Source organism: Mobula birostris, chromosome 9 (genome assembly GCF_030028105.1).
Source record: "Mobula birostris isolate sMobBir1 chromosome 9, sMobBir1.hap1, whole genome shotgun sequence".
NCBI lineage: Eukaryota > Metazoa > Chordata > Chondrichthyes > Myliobatiformes > Myliobatidae > Mobula > Mobula birostris.
The window spans coordinates 145515705-145534035 of record NC_092378.1 but is presented as its reverse complement, the minus strand read 5'-3'; the positions used below and the strand labels follow the sequence as shown (position 1 = coordinate 145534035).

Below are 18331 nucleotides of genomic sequence, written 5' to 3'. Positions count from 1 at the left end.
TGAAACCCGCATCCCTTAAATGAATGAAAGGAAAATCTCTTGTCCTAAGCCCCTTCATCGGAAGGGTTACTAAAGGAAGTACAACATCAAGGTACAGAAGGAGACGGCCGGACTTCCGAATCAGAAACTTAGCCAAATGATTAAGGTTTAAGAAGTGTCATGAAGTTGTAACAATTACAAAGTTCAGGGAGAGAATTCCAGAGCTGGAGACCCAACGAAGAGGTGATAGAAGTTGAGGAATAGAAACAGTAAGGATCAGCTTGTTCTCTCCCATTAAATGGAGTGTGAAAACTTGCAGTTGTTCAGCAAAAACACCTAATTTACTTGTGCACAGGGAGAATAGCATGGTCCCTGTCATCAAACTGTTCCGAAATTTGAACAAATAAAGCAACACACATAAAAAATGCTGGTGAACGCAGCAGGCCAGGCAGTATCCCTAGGAAGAGGTGCAGTTGACGTTTCGGCCGAGACCCTTCGTCAGGACTAACTGAAGGAAGAGTGAGTAAGAGATTTGAAAGTTGGAGGGGGAGGGGGAGATCGAAAATGATAGGAGAAGACAGGAGGGGGAGGGATGGAGCCAAGAGCTGGACAGGTGATTGGCAAAAGGGGATATGAGAGGATCATGGGACAGGAGCCCTAGGGAGAAAGAAAAGGGGAGGGGGGAAGCCCAGAGGATGGGCAAGGGGTATAGTGAGAGGGACAGAGGGAGAAAAAGTAGAGAGAGAGAGAGAGAGAGAGAGAGAGAGAGAGAGAGAGAGAGAGAGAGAGAGAGAGAGAGAGAGAGAGAGAGAGAGAGAGAGAGAATAATAAATAAATAAATAACGGATGGGGTACGAAGGGGAGGTGGGGCATTAACGGAAGTTAGAGAAGTCAATGTTCATGCTATCAGGTAGGAGACTACCCAGACAGAATATAAGGTGTTGTTCCTCCAACAAATAAATGTCATTTTTATAGAGAAATTGTCCATTTGGTAACCATGTGCATGTTCGAATTCCTTATCACCATTCACACTACAATAATACAGGTGTTAATTGTCAATAGAAACTGCATGCTGGCAACCAGATGTTACTTTGAAGTTAGTAAAGTAATTGTCCCCTAGCTGGAGAGTGCCTTGCATCCTTTGATTACATCCTTATCTTTTTTCTGTATGCCAGATGGCTCCAGCCCCCTGGTGTGTAAAGGAAAGCTATGTTCTTCAAAGACCTTTTTTACCTGGGTTGACGGCACACTATCTGTAAGGTGTCCTTGCCTGGACATCATCTTAACCCTTGCCTTGCTGCATCTTCCACATTTCAGCACAGGTCTTTGCAGGAGACTTTTCCAGTATAAACTGACCATTGCTATTAACATAGAAATCCTGAACAGTGCTATTGTTCTATTTGAGAATGAAATGCCAAACATCGATTGAGAATAGTGAGCACATTCAGTAATATTAAGGAGATCATCCTGGCGGGTGAAGCATAAAACTGGACCGCATGGCTTGCTCCGACTCTGCCTGAACACAATATTTCATAACAATAAGGGTGGAGAGGAGGAGAAATTACTTTTCTCAGAGAGTAGGGAGTGTGTGGAATTCTCTGCCCAGGGATGTTGTAGAGAATTAGGGTTAGGAACCCAAATGCCTCATTGAACAGGTTTAAGCCACAGTTAGATAGATTCTTGCATTGCAGGGGAAATCAAGGATTATGAGGAACAGCCAGTTAGGTGGAGCTGAGATCCTCGGCCAGATCAGCTATGATCTTATCGAATGGTGGAGCTGACTCGATGGGCCAAATGGCCAACTCCTGTTCCTGTTTCTTATGTTCTTATGCTCTTAATCAGGTCCTAGAGATTCAATCTGAAATGTCAACAATTCCAACCCCCTTCCCCAATGTATCCTGCTCGATCTGCTGCGTTCCTCCAGCATACTGGTAGTTACTTAGTCAGGTCCTGTTGGGGTCAGATCAGGCGATGGAACATTGATCCTTGGATTGCAAGTGAGAATTGGGTATCCCTATGAAGTTCTCAGATAACTCTTGCAGAACTGCATCAGCAGATGAGCTTGTCAGAAGGGCATTATATCTCTGGTTTCTGGAGGCCGCTTTGCACCTTCTGCGCCACGGGATTGCATTGAGGGCTAGTTTGGAAGATGATCCCACAGGATCTGAGCCCACTATTGGTATCACCTTTGGTATTCTGGTACAGAGCCTGACCGTAGGACAAGGGTGCACAACACTTGAGTAGAAAGCCAGAAACTTTTCCCCAGGGCAGAAATGGCTGATACAAAGAGCTATGGGGGGATGTCAGAGGTAAGCCTTTTACAGAGAGTGGTGGGTGCATGGAATGCCCACGCTGGGTGGTGGTAGAGGGAGCTACATTAGAGGCATTTAAGAAGGCACATCGACGACAGAAAAATGGAGGGGTACGTGGCAGGGAAGGGTTAGATTGGTCTTAGAGAAGGTTAAAAGGAGCTGCCAGTGGAAGTGATGGAAGCGGGTTCAACTTCAGCATTTAAGAGAAATTTGAATATGTACATGGATGGGAGGTGTATGGTCTGGGTGCAGGCTGATCGGACTAGGCAGAATAATGGCTTAGCACAGATGGCCTTTTTCTGTGCTGTGGTACTCTATGACTCTAAAATTTCAGCACAACCTCGTGGGCCAAAGGGCCTCAACTGCGTTGCAATGTTCTACTGTGGTCGATGTTCAATAACCCAAAGACAGTGTAACATGTCACTGCAGCAATGCAAAAGGATCAGCACAAAAGATCTGCTTCGTGAAAATGTAAGGTCTGTATCATAGAAAAGTCAACATATTGTGGGAGTATGTCAAATTTATTATCTCAGTTGGGCACAGTTTATTTTCTTAAACGTGGGTCTTCAGAGGATTTAGAGAGTAGAGTCAAAGAGTCATAGAAAAGTACAGCACAGACCATTCAGCCCTTCTAGTCCTTGCTGAGCCATTTAAACTGTCTACTCCCATTGACCTGCACCAGGATCATAGCCCCCCCCAAATACCTACTATCCGTGTAACCTTCCTGACTTCTCTTAAACGTTCAAATTGAGCTCGCAGCACCACTTGCGCTGGCAGCTCATTGCACACGCTCACAACCCTCTGAGTGAAGAAGTTTCCGCTCATGTTCCCCTTAAACTTTTCACCTTTCACCCTTAACCCATGACCTCCAGTTGTAGCCCCACCCAACCTCAGTGAAAAAAGCCTGCTTGTGTTTACCCCTATCTATATCACTCATAATTTTGTATTCCTCTATCAAATATCCTCTCAATCTCATATGTTCAAGGAAATAAATTTGTAGCCTATTCTTCCTTTCCATATACTGTAACTCATGTCTTCCAAAACTGGCAACATCCTTGTAAATTTTCTCTGTACTCTTTCAACCTTACTTACATCTTTCCTGTAGGTGAATGACCAAAACTGCACACAATGCTTCAATTTGGGCTCAGTAAGGTCAGAATAGAGAATGTCCTCAGTAATAAAGCGTAAATAGTTCCATAGAAGAAGAAAGCTAAAAACTATGACTACTGCTATCCCGAATTCACTCCTTTTTCATCTCTCCCCAACCCCAACTTCACAGAGGCAAGGGGTAGCAATCTTGGTGGTTGTGGCTCTTGCAATCCGTCAGTGTTTCCTGCCATTACTTGGTGAGGCTGGCATGTTCCAGCTTTGGTAGATACGTAGTTAAGTACAGAAATCCAGGAACTTCAGTCAGTGGAACATTCTTTCTAAACTTCAAATTTTTGCACAATATTTTCTCTGCAAGCATCATTACAAGTTTAATATTGTAATAAATCATAATTATTTCCACACAGGCTCTCTAATACTGAAAATTTTGCTTTATATGTGTGGAATATCATTCCCCAAGAAAAAAATACATATGTAAAACCAATTGATTATAAGAATAATGTTTTACAATTTCTTTATATTTCAGTCATTTTAATCTCATGTCTCTCCCGCAATATTTATGGCACTTGACAGAAGGTACTTTTGAAGAGTTAGAATCATTAGTAAAACCAATTGATTATAAGAATGTTTTACAATCTCTTTATATTTTAGTCATTTTAATCCCATGTTTCTCCTGCAATATTTGTGGCACTTGACAGAAGGTACTTTTGAAGAGTTAGAAACATTAGTGCTTTCTACTAACACACATAAAAATTGCTGGTGAACGCAGCAGGCCAGGCAGCATCTATAGGAAGAGGTACAGTCGACGTTTCAGGCCGAGACCCTTCGTCCCGAAACATCGACTGTACCTCTTCCTATAGATACTGCCTGGCCTGCTGCGTTCACCAGCAATTTTTATGTGTGTTGCTTGAAATTCCAGCATCTGCAGATTTCCTCGTGTTTGTGTGAGTGCTTTCTACTGCTTGGTTTTCTGTGCGGGTAAGCTCTTCAATCACATAGGCTCAGGGGTTGTGAATCTTTATGAGAGCGGCTGCCCAAATTGACAATAACCTTCTAAAAAATTCTCTTGCATCCCATAGTAATTTTGAGCAGAGATTATCATTGATTAAGATAAGATAAGATAAAATAAAACTTCATTTATCCTGAAGGAAATTATTGTTGCAAGGTTGCTCAGTCAGAAATATATAGCTTAAAGTACAAAGTGTAAGCATTGAGATATGACAAAGAAGACAAAATATGCATTAAAAAGTAAGAGTGCAAAATACAGATGTGCAATGAAACCATAAATGTATATACTTAAGGAGGAGGAGTTGCAGAGTCTTACAGACACTGGGAGAAAGGATCTCCTGTGGGGTTCAGTGGTACACCTAGGTGGAGTCAGTCTGTTACTAAGGGTGCTCCTCTGTTTGTCCAGTATGTCATAGAGGGGGTGAAAGGGATTGTCCATAATGCTCCATATCTTCTGCAGCATCCTTCTCTCAGACACAACCACCAGGGAATCCAGTTCCACCCCCAGAACAGAACCAGCCTTCCTGACGAGTTTATCGATCTTCTTGGCATCAGCTACTCTCACCCTGCTGCCCCGGCAGACTACAGCGTAGAATAGAATGCTGGCCACCACTGAGTCATAGAACATCTGCAGCATAGTACTGTAGGTGTTGAATGACCAGGACCTCCTCAGGAAGTACAGTCAGCTCTGTCCCTTCTTGAACAGAGTCCCTGTAATTTCAGTCCAGTCCAGTTTATTGTCCAGCTGAGTTCCCAGGTATCTGTAGTTCCGGACGACTTCTACATCCGTTCCCTTGATGGAGATGGAAATGCAGGGTGCTTTCACCTTCCTGAGGTCTACCACCAACTCCTTTGTCTTAGTGATGTTGAGCTGCAGGTGAGTCAACCCACATCACCCAGCAAAGTTGTCCACCAGTCTTCCGTACTCAGCCTCTTGAGCCTGGCTGATACAGCCCACAACTGCCTAGTCGTCCAAAACCTGCTGCAGGTGGCAGGACTCCGAGTTGTATCTGAAGTCCGAGGTGTAGGCAATGAACAGGAAAGGGGACAGGACAGTTCTCACATACGGTGGCCATCTGGACAGATAGTCAGTAAACCAGGACTAATGATGACGAATATTTTATATCCGGTTTGTTTGTACTTGGTTGCTTGGAGAGCTATGCACATAGAAGTCGAAGTCTACTTTTGCTTTCTAATACCGATGTGTACACCAGGTCTTCAAGGACTTCAAAACGTATCATTCAATGTCACATGTTCTTGCAACTGGTTTAGCAGTCAGCAGGCTGGGGTGAGATGTTTCCTGTGGAAACACCTTACTGCTCTTGGGTTGTAATAAAGAAATTCTCTGCCTCATTTGGTAGTGAAGTTAATCATTACGTATCTTTTTATTTTGGGTTAGTTTAAAAGAACTGAGGGGTAGTAGTGTATGATATAGGTTCTGCAAAGGTTGTTCCTCTCTTTGAGGATGTTACTGGATGCCACGTTACCGGTTCCAGGATGTTTAACAAAGGGAAAATCCACGCCTTATTAATTATTGAAAGTATGGTCTTTGATTTCAATTCTATCAGTTTTCCAATTATTGTGGCTTCAGTCTTAACCAATACCCTGAGTGCTGTTACCAAGTGTTAGATCCAGATGGAAGAATGCATCACATTGATATATGTTAACTTACAGTTTGAAACTTACCCCAACTCTGCCAAATTCGCAGGCCAGGTCTAAGGGCGTCTTTCCAGCGACATCGACTATACACGGGTTCGACTGATGTTGCAACAGCATCTCGGACTAACACAAGAGAAGACAAGACAAGTGCTTAGCTTGGTGCCTCATCATTCCCCCCATCCCCACTGCCATAACTTCAGGAGGAAAACTATCTGAGGGCGATTAGCGAGTTTGGTTGAAGTTCTGGTGGCGAGGGAAGAAACACCAAGAAATTCATCCTTAATGTCTAGAAGGGGAATAGCTGGAGAAGTCGCTTCCTGCTGTAGAAAGAAAAGCAGAGGGATTGAGAATGAGTTCCCAGGTGATTCAGGACAGAAAGTAAGGTTGCTAATAGTTGTATTACTAAATCATAGAACAAGTTTGCTTATGACCATGATTATATCAAGCACCAATAGAGCAAGTTCCAGAGTTGAAGTAACGATTCACAGTTGGGTGAGGCAATACTCAGTGCTGTGCAAATGTCTTAGATGCACATATATGGCTAGGCTGCCTAAAAACTTTGCACGTGGTAGAGGGACAGGTGGCAGCGGAGTGCCAGGAGAGGGGGCACCCAGCTCTAAGCTGCCAGGCAAGGCGATTTGATTCCAAACAATTGGTTTATTGGTCACTACAGAATGTCCGTCTGGTGCTTTCCACTCCCTGCCCTCTCCCTTCCCCTTCTCTCAACCATGATTCCCCTCTCCCTCTCCCCTTCGCACTCCAGTCCACAACAAAGAACCATATCAGAATCAGGTTTCTAATCACTCAGCAGTACAGTGCAATACATTAAACTACCACAGTACTGCGCAGATGTCCTAGGCCCCCCAGGTATATACATGTGCCTAAAACTTCTGCACACTGTAGGCTGACTATAATGTATGATGGATTAGCTGGGGGCATCTGAATACTACAGACACTAAAAACCTGAAAAACACTGGGACATGCAGCAATTTGGACCAAATGTCTTGGAGAGATGACCTTGTATCTTGATGTTGTGTTACCTTGGACAATATAATTCTGCGTGCCATTGAGATCAGGACTACCAGAAGGTCGAGCAGAACAAACAACTGGTGGTGGAACTCTGTGGGTTGAGCAGCACCTGTGGAAGGTCTCAAACCAAAACGCTACAATTCCTTCACCTCCACAGAGGCTACTCGACCTGCTGAGTTCCTGCAGCAGGTTGCTTTTTTTTATTGCTCCAGATTCCAGCATCTGCAGTTTATTGCATTTGCCAGAGCCATGGCTGTTGGACCGAACAAGGAGACTCAGAAGACTATTCAATAGATCCCTAGTATGATAAGTTGGACTCTTGACCTCACAATCTACCTTGTTATGATCTTGCACCTCATTGTCTACCTACACTGCACATCTATCCGATAGACAGGTAATGTCATCGATGCCTAACTTACTTCTCCCCAAACAATCCTTTGCTCCCAGTTGAAAGGAGGTCAGTGAGACCCTGATGGTAACGCTTCAAAGATAACATCAAATTCAACATTACATCGAATAACTGAGAAGACATTGCACCCGGTAGAGGCACCTGGAGGAAATCTGTTCAAGAGGGAGCTGTACTACATGTGCCACAGAGAACAAGTGACAGCCGTGAAAGGAGAGACTGAACAACCCAAAGGCCCAACCACTCACCACAGTCACTGCTTACTCTTGCCCACACCGCAGCAGAATAGGTGGATCCCAGTTCGGCCTCTACAGCCACTTGAGTAGCCAGCAAAAGGCAATCCCTACGGAGATCATCATGCTCGACCGGAGTGGACCAGGAAGGAAAGGGGAGGAACCTCAGAGGGAGGTGACGGGCGGCTAAGTAGATAAGGTGAGAGAGGGAGATAGGAATGAGCAATGGTGAGGGAGAAGGGAGGCGATCAGAGTGGGAATGGATCTGACTAACACAGCATCAGGATGCCAGGTTTGGGCAGTCAAAGGAGAATATTGACGGGGAAAGGCAAAGTAACAGAGGATTGTGGGCAGCGCAGTAGCTTCGCAGTTAGCACAGCGCCAGCTGTAAGATTGGGGTTCAATTCCCGCCATTGCGTATAAGGAATTTGTTCGTCTGCACAGGACTGTGTGCTTACATCAGGTGCTCTGGTTCCCTCCCACAGTGCATCTATTGGGGCGATATGGTAGCGTAGCAGTTAGCTATTACAGCGCGGGGTGTCAGAGTTCAGAGTTCAATTCTGGTATCCTCTGTAAGTAAGTTTGTACATTCCCTCCTGTTTGCACGTGGGTTTCCTCCCACAGTCCAAAGACATACCGGTTAGTAGGTTAATTGGTCATTGTAAATTGTCCCGTGATTAGAGTAGGGTTAAATCAATGGGTCGCTGGGCCACTCGAAGGGCCCACTTGAAGGACTGGAAGGGCTTGTTCCACACTGTATCTCCAAATAAATAAGTAAGCATTCAGGTAAGGGGTAGCATGCAATGTTGGCATTGGAAATGTGGCAACACTTGCAGGCTGCCCTAACACAATCCTCACTGTTTTGATTTGATGCAAATGACACATTTCACTGCATGTTGAAACACTTCGATGTAGGTGTGACAAATAAGCTTTCAGCTTTATCTTGTGCAATATGCATATTTTGGTCCATGCAATATCAGCAGAATTTACAGGTTGTGAACAAGAGAACACATCTGCAGTCATAGGATCATAATACAGCATTAAGATCAGTCCTAACACGGCTCAGTGTTAGTCAGAATTATTCAGAGATTGTGCACAGTACATTTAATACTCCCAGTGACAAGCACATTATAAAATCTATTGTAGAGAAATAACAGTTCAAAAGGTTAATGAGAAAGAATTTGCTGTTGAAATTCCTTCTTTTCCATAAGTTAAAGGTTTTGATTTTACTAATAACTGCTTGAATAAGAAAATATGTTTTTTTCTGTAGCGTTCTTCAGTTATGAAGTGTTCTAATTAAACATGACTTTCCCCTCACAAATCTCCCCTGCACTCAGGTATCCCTCCATTCCCTCATGGATGCCCCTCTCCCAGCCAACCGAGATACCTTTCCCCCTTCACCCCTTGCATCACACCCAGATACTATCCTCACACATTTTTCACTGTCAGAAGTTGCTCAGCCTGTTCAGTTCTTACCATGTCGTACTTTTATTCTGAAACCTTCTGACATCTTTGTCCAACACTGGTGGGGGACAGCTCGCTAGTGTCTTGGTAAGAAAGTGGGGGAGGGAGGGGGAATTCCCATGAAATACATTTTTTGCAACAGGAAGTAAATGCCCAGAGACTTCTGAACATCCCTGGGCATGTCTACTGATCTAATGATTTCTTTACATGTGGACATTGGCAATCTCCTATCAGAATCCTTCTTCTTCAGCCCTTTATCTTTTTCACCTATCACCCCCCCCCAACTTCCCTCTTCATTACTTCCACCCACCTACATTCCCCCTCACTTGGCTTCATCTATCACCTTTGACCTTGCACTCCTTCCCCTCCGTCCCCCCACCTTCTTATCCTGGCTTCTTACCCCCCTTCCTTTCCAGTCCTGATGAAGGGCCTCACCCCAAAACATCTACTCTTTATTCCTTTCCATCGATGCTGCCTGACCTGCTGAGTTCCTCCAGCATCTTGAGCATGCTACTCCGGATTTCCAGCATCTGCAGAATCTCTTGTGTTTATGATTGGCAGGGCTAACTTTCTATTGTACTTGGTGGGTGAGATCCCTGGCTGACAGTTCTGTTAGAAGTTGTACGATTTTGACTCAGCAAGGATGAGGGAACAATGATATCCTTTCAGCTCAGACTGGATTGCAACTTGGAAGAAACCTGCAAGTTCTACCATAACACACACAAAGTGCTGGAGGAATTCAGCAGGTCAGGCAGCATCTACAGAAACCAACAAACGGTCGATGTTTCAAGCTGAGACCTTTCGTCAGGACTAGAAATGAAGGGGGAAGATGCCAGAATAAAAAGTTGAGGGGGAGGGGGAGGGGAAGGAGGGCAAGTTAGAAGGCGACAGGTGAAGCCAGGTGGGTGGTAAAGGTAAAGGGCTGGAGAAGTAGGAATCTGATAGGAGAGGAGAGTGAACCATAGGAGAAAGGGAAGGAAGAGACCCAAGGGGAGGTGATAGACAAGTGAGAAGAGGTAAGTGGCCACAGTGGGGAATAGAAGAGGGAAGTGGGAGCAAAAAATGCTTTTACTGGAAGGACAGATTGATATTTGTGCCATCAGGTTGGAAGGCTACCCAAATGGAATATGAAGTGTTTCTCCTCTACCCAGAGGTGGCCTCATCCTGGCACAAGAGGAGGCTATGGACTGACGTGTCGGAATGGTAATGGGAATCGGAATTAAAACGTTTGACTACCAGTGAGTCCCAGTTTTGGCAGATAGTGCAGAGGTGCTCAACAACAGGACCCCCAATTTACAACGGGTATCACCAACGTAGAGGAAGACCCATCGGGAGCACTACACGCAGTAGAAGATCCCAGTACGTTTGCAGGTGAAATGTTGCCTCATCTGGAGGGACTGATGGGGCCCTGAATGGAGGTGAGGGATGAGGTGATTGGAGGTGAGGGAGGAGGTGAATGGGCAGGTGTAGCACTTTGGCTGCTTGCAGGGATAAGTGCGGGGAGAGAGATTAGTGGGGAGGAACGAATGGACAAGGGAATCATGGAGGGAGTGATCACTGCAGAAAGCGGAGAGGACAGGTAAAGGTATGTTGGTGGTAGGATCCCTTTGGAGATGGTGGAAGTTGCAGAGAAGGATGTATTGGAAGTTTTGATACATCCCAGCATTTGCTTCCCTTCTAGATGGTAGCATTTAGGATACACTTGTACTTTTTGAATGATAAGCTTTGTAATGTTGTATGGGCTGAGTGATGTCCAGGGCGATGGATAAGACATTAGCCAACCAAACATCCTATCTGAACACAAGAGATTCTGCAGATGCTGGAAATCTAGAGCAGCACACTCAAAATGTTGGAGGAACTCAGCAGGTCAGGCAGCATCTGCAAAGGGCGATAAACATGATGAAATGTCTCGGCCCATAACATCAGTTGTTTTTTTCCCTCTATAGAGGCTGCCTTGCTCGCTGAGTTCCTTCAGTACTTTGAGTGTGAAGCATCTTATCCGGACACATCACAGCTTGACATGGCAACTGCTCTGTCCAAGCCGGCAAGAAGTTGCGGAGTCGTGGAATTGTCATCATGGAAATCAGCTTCCCCTCCATGGACTCTGTCTACACATTTAACCGCCTTAGTGTAATCAAAGATTCCTCCCACACTGGACATTCTCTTCTCTTCCTTCTCCCAATGGCCAGGAGATACAAAGGTTCAAACCAGGTTCAAAGGCAGCTTCTGTCCTGCTGATAGAAGACTACAGAATGATCATTAAAGATGTACACTTGACCTCACAATCTACCTCGTTGTGGCCTTGCACCTTGTTGTCTATCTGCACTGCACTTTCTCTGTAACATAACACTATATTTTGCATTCAAAGGATTCAAAGTACATTTATTATCACAGAAAGTATAAATTATACAACCTTGAGATTTGCCTGCCTACAGGCAGCCACAAAGCAAGAAATCCAAAAAAACTCAATTAAAAAAAAGACCAGCACCCAATGGCTATCTCAATGTACTGATGTGAGGAAATTACCCGTATGAATGGCAAGCAAAATTTTTTCACTGCACCTCGGCGCATTGGCAACAATAAACCAATGACCTTAGTGGACACTTTATTTGGTACACCTGTACACCTGCTCATTAATGTAAATATTTAATCAGCCAATCATGTGACAATAACTTAATGTATAAAAGCATACAGACTTGGTCAGGAGGTCCATTTATTGTTCAGACCAAACACAGAATGGGGAATAAATGTGATCCAAGTGGCTTTGACTGTGGAATGATTGTTGGTGCCAGACAGGGTGGTTTGAGTATCTCAGAAACTGCTGATCTCCTGGGATTTCCACACACAACAATCTCCAAAGTTTACAGAGAAAGGTGCAAAAAATTAAAAAAAACAAAGAATATCCAGTGAGCGGCAGTTCTGTGGGGGAAAATAATGGCTTGTTAGTGAGAGAGAAACATAGAAACATAAAAAATGTAGAAAATCTGCAGCACAATACAGGCCCTTCAGCCCACAAAGCTGTGTCGAACATGTCCTTACTTTAGAAATTACCTAGGGTTATCTAGGTCAGAGGAGACTGGCCACACTGATTCAAGCTGACAGGAAGGAGACAGTAACTCAGATAATCATGTGTCACAACAGTGGCGTGCAGTAGAGCATCTCTGAATGCACAGCATGTCAGACCTTGAAGTGGATGGCTACAGCAGCAGAAATCCATGAATGTACCTTCAATGGTCACTTTATAAGGTACCTCCTGTACCTAATAAAGTAGCCACTGAGCATCAGTTCCTAAGTCATAAATGGTGTCAAATGACCATGGAAAAACTGAAGACCAGCTGTTGTGACTTGCAGATGATGGAAGGGTTTTGGCAAAGCAGGAGCTGCCTGCTGCAGTTCAGCTAGACTCCAGGTGGCTAAATTTCCAGTCAATAATGATCTTCAGGACGATGGGGAAATCTAGTGACGGAGAAGCAAGGGGAATGCTAATGTTAGACTCACTCTCGGAGATGGTTATTTCCTGGCACATCTGAGGCACGAATGTTAATTGCTAATCATTAGCCCTTGCTCATATGCTGTCCTGGACTTCCTGCATGCAGATATGAGTCGGTTCATGATATGAAGGGCTGTGAATGGACCTGCCGACTGTGGGAATTATCTGCAGTCATCTCCTCACAATCTGACAAAGTACATGAAGATGTTCGGTCTGGAGACACGGCACCGGGAATCTCATTCAGCAGGGTTCGGAGAACAGGTGAGGACAGATTTAATACATCACCGGCACCAGTCTAATTACTGTCAAGGGATATATAAAGAAAAGTGCTGGAAAAAGGTCAGCAATATCAAGAAGGATCCCACACACCCTGCTCATGGACTGTTTGTCCCATTCTCATCAGGGTATAGGCTAAGAGTATCCATGCCAGGATTACCGGATACAAAAGCAGTTACTTCCCCAAGCCATCAGACTGATCAACACCTCCATTTCATCTCCAGTCAGAGTCACCTTATGTACACACATCCCTATGCCTAGTGTCATTATAGTCCCTTAGACCATAAGACCATACGAGAGAGGAGGAACAGAATTAGGACATTTAGCCCATTGAGTCTGCTCTGCCATTCAATCATGGTTGATTTGCTTTGCCTCACAACTCCATTCTCCTGCCTTCACCCCATAGCCTTTGATGCCCTGGCTAATCAAGAACATAGCAACTTCCGCTTTAAGTATGCATAATGACTTGGCCTCCACAGCAGTCTGTGGCAATGAATTCCACAGATTCTCCACCCTCTGGCTAAAGAGATTCCTCCTCATCTGTGTTCTAAAGGGACATACATTACATACTTTATGTACAGCTACATGCAATCAGTCTATATATATAAGCCAGTCTTAGATGTTCATATTTAACACGTTTTTATTGAGCTCTTTTTATTAATTGTTTTTTTTCAATGTTACATTTTGTTTTCTTTAACACTTGTTTACTCATGAATGATGCCATACAGTGTCGAATATCGATAGGTCATCACTGCCAGAGCCACTGGGGATCTTCCAAAGGAGGAGGGAGGGAAGAGGAAAGACCCTGACAATAGGAGTCTGTCTCTCCACAGAATACGAGGAACTGGGAGAAAGGGTTGGAAGTACAAAGATTACCAAATGCCTTTAGAGTGGTGAGCTGACACTGACTCGGTCAGAACACAAAACTTTTTTTGGACATTTCTCTTGCAAATTCAAGACCCTATTGGACTTTGATAATGCAAGATGCTGCAGGTGTGAAATGGAAGAAATGCGGTTGAGGGCAGTGATGATGGTGGAGGAAGGGAAGCTCCTTTCTTTGAAAAAGGAGGTCATGCACATCTGCTCTTACCCCATCCTCCTGCCGCCCTACCAAGGATAGAGCTCCTCTTGTCCTCACCTACCATCCCACCGGCCTCCGTGTCCAGCGTATAATTCTCCAGAACTTCCGCCATCTCCAACACATCTTCCCACCATCCCACTTCCTGCTTTCCGCAGGGATCGCTCTCTACGTAACTCCCTTGTCCATTCGTCCCTCCCAACTGATCTTCCTCCTGGCACTTATCTTTGCAAGCGGAACAAGTGCTACACCTTACCCTATATCTCCTCCCTTATTACCATTTAGGGCCCCATTCAGTCCTTCCAGGTGAGGCGACACCTTACATGTGAGACTGTTGGGGTCACACACTGTGTCTGGTGCTCCCTGTGTGACCTCCTGTATTTCGGTGAGACCCGACGTAGATTGGGAGACCGTTTCGCTGAGATCCGCCAGGAGAAGCGGGATCTGCAAGTGCCCACCCATTTTAATTCCACTTCTCATTCCCGTTCCAATATGTCTATCCACGGCCTCCTCTGCTGATGCGATGAGGCCACACTCAGGTTGGAGGAACAATACCTTATATTCCGTCTGGGTAGACTCCGACCTGATGGCATGAACATTGATTTTTCAAACTTCCAGTAATGGCACCTCCCCCCTCTCCTTCATCATTCCCCATCTCCTTTTCCCTGTCTCACCATATCTCCTTGCTCCTACCCACTTTTCTTTCTTTCATAGCCTTCCGTTCTCTCCTATTGGATTTCCCCTTCTCCAGCCCTGTATATCTTTCACCAATCAATTTCCCAGCTCCTTACTTCATCCCTCTCCCGGTTTCACCTATCGCCTGGCGATTCTCTCTCCTCTCCCCCCACCTTTCAAATCTACTCCACAGTTTAATTTCTCCAGTCCTGCCGAAGGGTCTCGGCCAGAAACGTCGGCTGTACTTTTTTCCATTGATGCTGCCTGGCCTGTTGAGTTCCTCCAGCATTTTGTGTGTGTTGCTCGGATTTCCAGCATCTGCAGATTTTCTCTTGTTTCCGAGGAACCCATCCTCAGCGTTAAGCAGGGTCTGAGTCTGTGCGTTTTTTTTTGCGTGACTGTTTTTTTTTGCTCGCTATTTTGAACGTGCTGTGTATGTTTCGCACCTTGGTCCCACAGAAACACTGTTTCATTTGGCTGTATGCATGTATGGTCGAATGATAATTAAATCTGATTTGAAAAGAGTGCAGGAACGAACAAACAGGCTAGAAGTATGAGAAAACCGCACTAGCTGGGATATTTATCAGGTGCTGGCAGAGATGAATGTGCAGACTTGGATCAGATTATTTCCCAGTAATTGGCTCGATTGCTGATACCATGGAGGTTTGCCTTCCAGCTGGCCAACCACCCAGGTCTCTCTCTGATCTTGCTGCTGGAATCTGCAGCCCCCAGGCCTGGACATTGACGTGAGGCCTTTAGGCATCCCCCTGAGTGGGGAGATGTCTCGTCCTGGGAAGGGAAGGGGCCTTGCGCTCAGTCCAGGACTCAGCAGGAGGTGGCGGGATGGGAGGGGAACTTTGGAGAGTCAGAAACAAATTTGATTGCTCAGCTAAGATTTCATAGAAGTTAGAGATGTTGAAGCATTTCAAACTGGGAGAAGTGCCAGATAATTACTTCTTAATTTTCTTTTTACTGTACCCTTCCTCTCCGGTGATGGACTTGAAAGGCTCAAGGGTGATGTTTGTCAGCTGCATCTTAATTTGGGAAGTGGGAGGGGACGTTATAAACTCATAGAGTACTAAAGCACAGAAACAGGCCCTTTAGCCCATCTGGACAATGCTGCCCTGCCCCAGCTGTGTCCAGCTTCATGTCTGTAAGCTTTGCGACTGTTTGCCTTGCTGTGTGGTGAACTGAGACTGTGGACGTGCTCCTGCTGCTGTGGACTTCGTGCCTATGGAGTTAATTTCGTTCTGAATGCTGTTGCTTGCTTTTATTGTTTGCATGATATGTTTTATTTTCTCTCTCTGTGCGATAGGCCTTGGTCATTTTTTTAAAAATTGGGATCTTGTTTTGTGGCTGCCTGTAAGGAGACGAGTCTCAGGGTTGCATAACTTATACATACTTTGATAATAAATATACTCCATTTTGTCACCCATAGTTCAGTCCCTCCCCACCTACATCCGGGGTACATCCCATGCCCTCCACCTCTTCAATAACTTCCAGTTTCCCGGTCCCAACTGCTTCATTTTCACTATGGATGTCCAATCCCTATACACCTCCATTACCAATCAAGAAGGCCTCAAAGCCCTCCGCTACTTTCTGGACAATAGACCTCCCCAGTTCCCCACCACCACTACCCTCCTCCAGTTGGCGGAACTGGTTCTCACACTCAATAACTTCTCTTTTGGCTCTTCCCACTTTCTTCAGACTAAAGGTGTAGCTATGGGAACTCACATGGGCCCTAGTTATGCCTGCCTCTTCGTTGGTTATGTGGAACAGTCTGTGCTCCAAACCTATTCTGCTACTGCTCCCCAACTTTTCCTTCACTACATTGACGACTACATTGGTGCTGCTTCCTGCACCCATGCTGAGCTCGTCAATTTCATCGACTTTACTTCAAACTTCCACCCAGCCCTCAAATTCACTTGGTCTATCTCGGACACTTCTCTCCCCTTTCTCGATCTCTCAGTCTCTATCTCTGGAGACAGACTGTCCACTGACATCTTCTACAACAGGGGTCCCCAACCTTTTTTGCACTGCGGACCAGTTTAATATTGACAATATTCTTGCGGACCGACTGACTGGGGGCGGGGGGCGCGGTGGTAGGGTTGCCAACAGACAAGAGTAGCAGTCAAATACGTTGTTCACTCCAAGAAAGACTACAGTGACCATGAAGCCTTGCTTGGGCACCAGTGCGCATGCGTGAACGTGCTGATTTTTCCCCTACAAATCGCTTTTGGCGATTCTGTTCGGTGGGGGGGGGGGTAATCACGACCGGAATATAGGTGATAAATGGCTAATACACTCAATTTCATTTCTAAAAGGGTTTATCTAAAGAATTTAATATTAAACACTCAGCACATATTTTCCTCGCATGAATATACTGATAAGTCAATTATCAGGGGCGGACAGGGGAGCTTGAAGTAAATGTTGAACGAACTTCCAGTAGAAGTGGTAGAGGCAAGTTCGATATTATCATTTAAAGAAAAATCAGATAGGTATATGGACAGGAAAGGAATGGAGAGTTATGGGCTGAGTGCAGGTCGGTGGGACTAGGTGAGAGTAGCGTTCGGCACGGACTAGAAGGGCAGAGATGGCCTGTTTCCGTGCTGTAATTGTTATATGGTTATATAAGTAAGTCAATAGCATCATAACGTTTTAAGTAACGTTTGGATATTAAACACACAGCACATATTTTCCCCGTATGAACATATAAAATCATTGCAACACACCAATATCACTGAATAAGTGGGAGCCCTGAGCTTGTTTTCCTGCAACAAGACGGTGCCATCGAGAGGTGATGGGAGACAGCGATACTCGAAGGGGGTTCCTTATGTCCAGTCTATTCCGCAATTTAGTTTCTGTTGCATTCATTGCAGAGATATGTTGGAAATGGAAGCAACGTTTTTAGTGCTTTCGTGGCTATCTCAGGATATTTACCCTTGACTTCATTTGCAAGCTCGAGGAGTTGATCTCCTTCCCGTGCTGACATGGATGACGTGCAGGTAATGACCGCGCGTGCGTTCCAGTTCAACAGTGGGTGTGACAGGGAATGAGGAAAGGTGCAGCTGACTCGTTTCCTCACGGCCTGGTGGCACATGCTTTGTGGCCCGGTGGTTGGGGACTGCTGTTCTACAAGCCCACTGACTCTCATAACTACCCCGACTATACCTCTTCCCACCCCGCCACATGCAAAAATGCCATTCCCTATTCCCAGTTCCTCCGTCTCCGCCGCATCTGCTCCGAGGATGAGGTTTTCCGTTCCAGGACATCTCAAATGCCCTCTTTCTTTAAGGATCGTGGTTTCCCTTCTGCTGGATGCCCTCACCCGCATCTCCTTCATTTCCCGCACTTCGGCCCTCACCCCATCCTCCCTCCACCACAACAGGGACAGAGTTCCCCTTGTCCTCACCTACCACCCCACCAGCCTCCGGATCCAGCACATTATCCTCCACAACTTCTGCCACCTTCAACAGGACCTCACCACTAAGCACATCTTTCCCTCTCCACCCCTCTCCGCTTTCCGCAGGGATCAGTCCCTCCGCGACTCTCTGATCCACACATCCCTCCCCACGGATCTCTCACCCGGCACTTATCCCTGTAAGCGCAAGTGCT

The 18331-nt window shown here is 45.4% G+C and overlaps 1 protein-coding gene across 4 annotated transcripts in view; it reads right to left on the bottom strand.

Annotated features, from left to right (window-relative positions):
- Window positions 1-18331, bottom strand: part of caskin1 (CASK interacting protein 1) — a 732522-nt gene that overhangs the window by 166497 nt on the left and 547694 nt on the right. For all 4 annotated transcript variants that reach the window (XM_072269050.1, XM_072269053.1, XM_072269054.1 and 1 more), the window contains exon 5: window positions 6093-6188. In XM_072269050.1, coding sequence (XP_072125151.1) covers window positions 6093-6188 — 96 coding nt within the window. The remainder of the gene's footprint in view (window positions 1-6092; window positions 6189-18331) is intronic.